This window comes from Echinococcus granulosus (assembly GCF_000524195.1).
Source record: "Echinococcus granulosus chromosome Unknown EG_S00017, whole genome shotgun sequence".
In the NCBI taxonomy this organism is placed as follows: domain Eukaryota; kingdom Metazoa; phylum Platyhelminthes; class Cestoda; order Cyclophyllidea; family Taeniidae; genus Echinococcus; species Echinococcus granulosus.
The window spans coordinates 341462-350110 of NW_020170397.1; the positions used below are offsets into that span (position 1 = coordinate 341462).

Here is an 8649-nt window from a genome sequence, read left to right on the forward strand (position 1 = left end):
TCTATGCCGTTTTGGCAAGGTATCCAGCTTGCCAATTCTCATCGATGCCTGACTAGGAGGCGTCTCCGACCAAAGAAAGCGAATGCATTGGCTTAAACCGCCCATGAAACATGGTCTCTGAGAAGATAAATCGTAACGTCCATATAACTGAGATGGCTAAAAGGATTTACGACATAGAGGAATCATCACCTACTCCTTATTACTTGATCTGAATCAACATGCGGTCGACCTCAACTCTCATTTCATGCGCAACTACTTCCTGTTAACCCGTTTAGGCTCTTAAAGTAAATGTTTTTAAGTTGGGATCTTCCAACTTTTTACATTGTCTTAAATAGATTAAATGTTGGAGGTAAGGAGATGCCTTATTTTAGAAGGGTGACCCATTTTAAAGCGTCTCACATTGACACAGCCACACGAAAAATTGTTGAGCCCTGGAGTGAAGGCTGAATCCCCACCATCGCAGACTTCCGTACTCCGCTGTACCGTACTATACTTGAAGTCTCCCACGGATACCAGGAGATATCTTTGCGTTCGGGTTTAGCGTCTTTGTTAGGCAGAAGCCTCGTGCACCACCACATGCTGTTGCCCGCATGCGTACTACCACTGCTGCCCGTCCTCGCGTCTAGCGGTGTCTGGACTAGAGCGCCCACGACATGGGCCTCAGCTACCATTTATCTCAGCATGACGGTCTCTGTCTTTATTACTAATGTAGTACCGCCACGTTAGTACCTCCCCCCTGGTTCACCTAAGATGCTCTTAGCACATGTTTTTCGCAACTTGTTTTATTCCTCGAAATCGCAGTCCTACCTCAATCTCCAGCAAGATCGGGTACATCCATAACGAATTCGCATTACAGAGTAATGTTTTCAGCTTCGCTGAATTTTGTTTGGGTCAGGCTGGCCGAACTTGCAGCAAAAGTGTATTTTTAATAATCCTGGGCCGACAGCAGATCGTTGATAATTTCGAGCCTTTCAGCATTGTCATAAGGAGAATAGATAACTCTTAATCGAAAAAAAAATTCAACAGTTTGAATGCATTCCTTCTCCAGCTCCATCACAGGACCACCGGATATTCCTTCAAATCTCCCAGCCCTTTGCCCTTGAGCCTGATTCTCTCTGTACCACGGATTTTCTCGAAGTGCGAGACGGAGCATTCGGTTTCTCCCCTCTGATTGGTCGGTTCTGCTCGCGCCTGCCACCTCCTGAAAATGAGGAAATTCGATCCACCAGTCGCTACCTCTGGCTCCGATTCCGAAGTGATAACACCCTGCCACACGATGGCTTTAGGGCGATCTTTTACTTCCAAAAAGCTGGTAATTTGAACAAAAGACTCTTTTTTTAAAAAAATTGGACGACTTGAGAGTTTATTGTCAGCCAGGACTCCCTCTCAGCTGCGAGGGCCTGTTTACTCATGGCATTTGACAACACATGACGCTCCAATTTGTTATCAGAAGCCGGTGACACATCAGATTATGCGTTAATTCTTATGACATTCATGTAAACTAACTAATGGTGTGGCTCCAAGCAGTTCACTGGCTAATCAAGAATAGACTATGAGCAAATTTTAACATGTTTACTTCATTCACATACCTTAAGAATTTCATCGGCTACCAGATAAACTGTCCCTTAAGTTAACCTTTTTGTTTTCAGGTGATCGCCACGATGAGTATCGCGGTAGGTCATTTTTATTCTAACTGTTCAAGCATAGTTACACGTTTTTAGTGTTTAATTTGTGATGTAATGAATGGGAAAATTTTTTTTGCATATGATAACTAAATCCTTCTTTCTTTTCCCATTTCTGCTCTAGATCTACATCCAAAAATACTTCGTAAGTTTTATGCCTAAATATAGCTCATTGTTTTCATATTGCTGCTAAAATTATTTATAAGGATGATTTCAGGGGTTGTATGATAGACCTTAAAGTGTTCAGAATGAGTCAGGATTCTTACATTTTGGCATTACCAGGGCGGTTTAATGTCATCCAACTAAATGAAGATGAACAATGGACGATGCGAAGTGAATTCTTAACTAAACAACTTGACTACGTTAGTACGGAGGAACGACGGCTTCCCTTGGAAGCTGTCTTCGACATTCGTTCTCCTCCTGGAACACACGTAAGTAGCTGCTCTTCAAAGAATTCGGTTAAAGGGTGTAGTTGTCCGTCCGAAAAGAAACAGTGTTACTCATTACAGATTCTGATGCACGTACACCACTTTCAAGTGCCGCTGATGGCGGCCTGGAGCTGCGACCCAGATTTTCTGCTTAAACAAAAGGCAGTCAAGTACTGCGATTACCACTCAGGTTCGGGTTCGGTGAGGGCGGATTTTTTTACTGAAAAATCGTCTAATATTGTTCAAGGTCAGTGCCTGGTCTCTCTCATTTTTAGTTGATTTGAGTTATTTGAAGACTGTACTCGGAGCTGTGTGTACAGAAGGCAGGAAATTTCTCGGACTGTCAGCTTTGATATAAAGACTCTTCCGAATGGCGTTCCGTGCTGAAGACACTTACGCCGTCACTCGCATTCTGTAGTTACCATAACTTCGCAACAGCTATTTTCAAGTTGTTCAAGCCTGGTGTCGCTTTGGTTATTCATTGTCTTCTCGGACAACTCGGAGTTAGGGTAAAAATGTCGAAATCAGATGTAGCTTCATTAACTTTTCAAACGGAAGTCTCAATTGATTCCATGATCCACGGTGGATGCCATCCCTTTGTGACGTTAAAGTGTAATAATCAACTTACAATATCAAAATGCTTTGTTCATTTACTTGGGATCTGTCCGTCACTGCCCTCAACACAACACTCTAAGCTTCCTTGGGGGCCGTTGTAAGCCATATCGGAGTAGAAGAAGGAGAGATTCCAGGTAGAGCTGGAGCGCTGTGCTACCCAAAGGAAGGCATAATCCACAGAGAGAAGGGTTTGCGTAACTGGGTGAATGACTGAAATAGCCGCTGTCCAATCGTCCTCGTACACTAGTTGATAAAATGTTTGCAAATGAAGTGGTTCCCCTAATTTTCTCCTCTGCTTTAGTAAAAATACTTCAGTCATTTTCTTCTTTGGGTGGAAGCACCACCATGCCATTTGCCATGTTGTGGCTCCAAGAATTCATTTATCCACTGTAGACTTCTACCCACCCTATCCTTCTGAGTGTAGGCCGCCTTGGAGGCACCAGCAGAAACTGTTATTATTTTATGTCAAGGGCAAATAGATGCGGTTTCAAAGTGGTCACTTCAGAGGTCTTAAATTGGCCTTTCATGATTTTTTGTGAAGGTTTACCGCCTTTAAGTCTAGCTCTTCGGCGGAGTGGGGGTTTTCTTCATGGAGAAGTAAACGAAGCACTATTTACTTTAATAAGTTTCTTCCTTAGTATTTCTCTTACCTCCAAATGGGTGTCCATCTTCAAATATCGAGTTTCCGCAATTACTTTTCATCCATTCTAATAATGGTGGATGTCGTTTCTTGGGGATGGTTACGTATCAGTTTCCACCAAACTGACCAATCACCGTCCTTTCCAGGGAAATTGACCAATCAGAAGCTTGCGAGGGATTTTTAATATTAATAACTCTAATGGCCCGTTAGTGAGCTTGGAAGCACGTCACTCTACTAAGGCCATGCTCTTTACTAGCTCATTTTTATTTTAAGCCCTTGTAGAATATCGGTAGCACAAAACCGATGTGCCTTTGGATTGTCGACTTTGTAAACCAAACTTAAGTCCTTTCTGATACCAAACTTTGTATAGCATTCGGTAATGATGTTGTGTAAATAAGCAATTTGATTGAGGTGGTACAGCATTCTGAAGGTCTCTCTATTCTTTACTATAAAAAAGGCACGCGTCATTGCCGATGACAAATGGATGAAGAGTAACACGTCAAGACTTCGTCGTTTGCCCTTCCATCAACTTAAAAGACATGGAAGCTGGAAAACCACGAAACTGGCATTTTTAACTGATAACAACCTTTGAAGATCATCAGTACGTCAAAAACGTGATGCCTGTTGACCGGGGCGTTATAACACTGAGTGATCATGTCATCGGCCGCCAGCTTTCGTGCAGGCCTAAAAGGCATTTTGCCTTTGACAGTGCTACAATTAGTGGTGCGACTGACATACACACCAGATTACTAATCACAGGCAGCACGGGTAGTGTGTGTGTGACTGCTTAGCAAAAGTCGCTATAATTCTGCATTTTTCTTCACCTTTAGTGAGGCAGTACACCCCATCAATACCCGATCCAGCCTCATACATCGACGGAACCCACACCTTTCTAGAGATCTATACCGATGGAATGACGATTTCTGAGGCCTCTCCTCCATGCCCCCGTGTTGATCGATTTTGCATCGCCTCCGTGCATACAGATCTGTCCGACGCCTCCGGCAGTCCGTCATCCTCTTCTTCCGCCTCCTCCTCTGGTTCCGCCTCCTCTTCCGATAAAAACGTAGGCGACGGATATGTACGTCGGCAGTTCCTTGTTCCATCACCGCGTCTAGTGGCTCGACTGATTGTTGCAAAGCCTTCCAGACCGCTTCTCTCTGCAACTGAGATTGGACCTGTAGGAGTGCTGGAGGATGGAGTAGACCCATTTGGGACGGCGAAGACCCTCGATATATTCTCCATGTTGCCAAATTTTACCTTCACCTTAACTACTCTTTCACCACGGGTTAATGGAGGTTAGTCAGATTTCATTTTCTTTGTCAAATGCGACTATTAAGACATGAAAAGTGTTCAAGAGTGGGTGGATGCATTCATGGAAATATCTGCTCTTTTAAAAGTCAGCCTCATTCCGTTTTTGATGCTGGTCATATTGTAATTATAATTATTAAGCAGGAAACGGTCTCCTCTTAGCCTACCGGTGGTATATAGAAGGACTAGGAGGTCGTAGGTGTGGACTAATCCCCAAGACACCAAAATCGATGACTTTAAAAGACCATCCCTTCACTACGTGGCCCAGCTTGGGCCACAACGAGTCTTGTAATTAACAATGAGGCTGCATCGAAGGTGTTATAATGAGTTGCTATGGCAATGAACATAGCCCCTTGAAGATAAATTTAACCAGTACCCATTTCCGACTTAGTACCCGAGTGTAGGGCATTTGCTTAGAAGTCGGTGGTGCTTCAATCCTTCTGTGGTGACTCCTGATGGGTTCAGCCAGCTGCTTTAAGTGTCTTCACTCGTTTTTTTATTTAATTAAATGGTATTTAGTTATAGCTTTGGCTTAATTTGTCCATGCTGCTTGATACAACTCGATGTAAAAGCATAACTGCGTCAACTTCACGAGGAACTACCACAACTAGTGAATCAGTCAAAAAGAAGCGACAACACAGTTCTACACTTCGTAACTCACAATCCATTCTGCCATACCACTTACTTACCTGTAGGAATATGTGAGCTTCAGTTTGGATACCATTAAGGGAATGAAATATTGCTCTCCCTCCCCGAATTCCCCTTTTTACGTTTCTCCACCCAGTGCAGTCACATGATTGTGTGAGAAATGGAGTGGACAGTTGGAGGATTAGAATGAAGCAGAACTTGAGGCGTCTAGGCCTCTAGGTTTGGTTGTTGGCTTCCCGAGTGGGTGCAGCTGGCTCGTGTTTCATTGGAAAGGGAGGAGCGATAGGATGTAGTGACGACTCCTTCAAGGAATGAGTTAAACTTCTTTTAAAGCCTTCTGTATTTAGTGCACAACAACTCATTTGGGTAGAATTTTTGGTAATATGACACCTATTACCCATGAAAAAGCGTTTATTTTGGTATTTAAGTGGGAGGTAGTTTTGTTTCGATGAAGAATCAGTTGTGATGCTTAGCGATTGTTCATTGCTCTAACTTTAGAAGCCAGCTCCTTGTTATTTTAAAGTTATTATCTTGAAATTAGTCGAATAAAAAGAGATAGTATTCAATAATCCATTCATTCCGTATCCATCCATTTATCCAGTATTCATTCATCAAATATCCATCAACCTATTTGTCAATTCATCCTTCCATTCAATCCGCTATCCATTCACTTATCCCGTATCCATCCTGTATCTACTCATCCATCCGCTTTATTCAAAAAACGGTCTCCTTTGTGCTGATCGTCGCATAGTTATAACACAACTTTGCAGAGTGTGAAATCTTGAATTTAATTTGTCTTTCCATTACTTGATGTGGTATCTGGGCTGTAAACGAAGTAAATTATGCATGTCACAAAGTAGAAGGCTCTAATTTTTAAATCATTTGCGTATAATTTAGCAAATAAAAGGATATTTTATTCATCACTTGAATTTGCTGATCAAAGTATACCACTATTTGAAAGTGCAGAAAATGAAAAAACCCATTCTTACGGGATAATCTAAGTGGAATTCAACTTCTTTTTCCCTAATTAATTTTTTCCAACTAGCAGTGAAGAAGAACTCAAACCCATTAAATTTTTTGACTTTTGATCAAAATGCCGTGATTAAAGGCCCCGGTACCCGTCCTGGCTAGTGGCGTTCGCCTCTCCCTCTGAACAGCCCTGCTAGCTTGGTCATTTTCAAATGAGCATGTTAAACGTGCGAAAAACACTTTACATCCACCAAAGTAGAGCGCTCGCCAAAGTTAACAGCAGACCTCAAATTAGTTGGAGAAGGGATGATTTTAAAATGAGATATATTGCATCTTCAGCCACATTTTTTCCACCATCCTAAAAGTATGCTGCAGAGCAAAAAAAGAGCTGGTAAATTACTCCATCATTACCTCCTCGGAAGCCATATTCAAAGGAAAATTATTAAAAAATGTTACCATTTTTAAGGATTCGCAGATGTTGCCAGATGGTAGAATGTTACGGGCACTTGTCTTGTTCACAAAAATGCTACATAAGTCACTTCCTTCTGGTTCGAGAGAATCTGCAAACGGTTCTTAAAACTCCAGTTATTAAGGTATCCGCCTTAGGGAGGAGCGATCATCATATTGCTTGAATGTGACACCAGTAGTCGAGCACTTTTTGAACATTCACTAGATTAAAAATATGAAGTCTCTTTTCATTCTCTTGTATTAATATAGACTTCATCTGTCCCCTAAAATTCAACTCTTTTTTAGTCACTTTTACTTAGTAAAAATGAGGAATGTTAGAAATTCCATCGCTAAAATTACGTGATTTAGGAGCTCCACATCTGATTGGTTGATGTCCTCGTGGTTGGCACTTGTCATTGGCTGACAAACGAAAATGCATCTTTGCATGCTAAAGCTATCCTAATTTTATGCAATTTTGCTGCAAAAAGACATTTTTTTTTCATTTAAAGAACGATATTTGTGCGTGCAGAACTGGTGAAGCTGTATGGATTGTATGTGTGTGCATGCCTGTCCCTCTAACTCTCGGCGTTGACAATTTGCGCTGCATTTAGCCTGTGCACCCAATCAACGCGCATGTGACGAGGCCTACTGCATTCAGACCAGCCATTGGTGCGATGGAGTAATCAACTGTCCACTGGGACAAGATGAGGGCGACGCCGCATGCAATCCAGGTCAGAGTCTTGTTCCTATTTTGCATGACTTTCTCAAACCCCTTTGTGAAGGGAATGATTAATTGCGTGGCTTCAATCCAATCAGAATGCTCGTTGACCAATCTTACTTTTGTATTACCCAAACTAGCTCAAATGCTTTTTTCTTAAGAAAAAAAAAGAGATGAAACATTTTGCGTTTAAGAATGCAATATCTCACTTTATGTCCCCTTTAACATATGGTTGGACCAGGGGAGAAAATGGTATATATATTCGGTGATTTGATTCTTCTTGGGGCCATCGCCTAGGGGAACAGAGGCATATGTCAAATCACCATTTATTTGACATGAAATCAGGCAGTATTATTATTTAAAAGGAGAGTTTATTTTGCCCCTATATTGTAACTAGAATGGAAGTTTTATACAAGTAATTATCGAATAATCTGACTAGTTAAATTTTCTCCGTCTTAAAATGTTTTCTTTTAGATCAGTAGTTGACGAAACTTAAAAACAGAAACCTCAATATGTGCTATTATTCTATCCAAACACATTCAACGTCGTCGACATTGACTACTCCCTCACACTCCCTCAGGACCAATAGCATCGCTTTAACAGCTGGTTTTGGATAAACTATAAGGGTGAAAACCTTTATTAACACTCAAATTAATGTTTGATTTTAGAAGCCCTTAATCATCACAAACCATGTAATTTCAAAGTCCAGGACGATCATGTCTGCCATCTAGTTCCTTTTGAAATGCATAAATTTAATTACCAGCCACATAGGCTTAAAAGTCCAGTTACTGACCGCTCTTTCAACGGCCGTACTCTTGTACACCCTGCTAAGACTGCAATGCGATCTAGCCATGTAGGCGATTTTAGGTAAAATAATGGAGCAAAAAAGCAATTCCCTCGTCCAAGAGAAGTTAATCTCCTTAGGACGGTGTAATTGACCGCCGCTGGGGATCTATTTTAGAGCGAAAAATCAAAACCAATTCTCTCTTCAAGCACCTTGCCTTTTTGCCTCAATTTCATTGACCACTGTTGCCTTATTGCGTAATTTCTGTAGGGGTAAAAGAAAGTTATCTCTTGAGGCTTAATGTGCACGAATGGTTGCGAAATAAAGTAGGAACTTAGAGTTCTACAACCATTACATAACATGCTACCCTCGTGCTGGTAAGCGTAAAGTGCGTTCTGTTAACAACGTCC

At 41.6% G+C, this 8649-nt stretch overlaps 1 protein-coding gene across 1 annotated transcript in view; it reads left to right on the forward strand. All coding sequences in view use genetic code 11, as the record gives it.

The window, feature by feature from the left end:
* The window catches only part of EGR_03308 (Neuropilin and tolloid-like protein), a gene marked incomplete at both ends in the record, with an annotated part of 10392 nt that extends 2862 nt beyond the window's left edge, over positions 1 to 7530 (forward strand). The window contains 5 exons of the mRNA XM_024492557.1: positions 1049 to 1312; positions 1965 to 2113; positions 2192 to 2357; positions 4196 to 4660; positions 7349 to 7530. Coding sequence (XP_024352958.1) covers positions 1049 to 1312; positions 1965 to 2113; positions 2192 to 2357; positions 4196 to 4660; positions 7349 to 7530 — 1226 coding nt within the window. The remainder of the gene's footprint in view (positions 1 to 1048; positions 1313 to 1964; positions 2114 to 2191; positions 2358 to 4195; positions 4661 to 7348) is intronic.
* Between the last annotated feature and the right edge of the window lie 1119 nt (positions 7531 to 8649).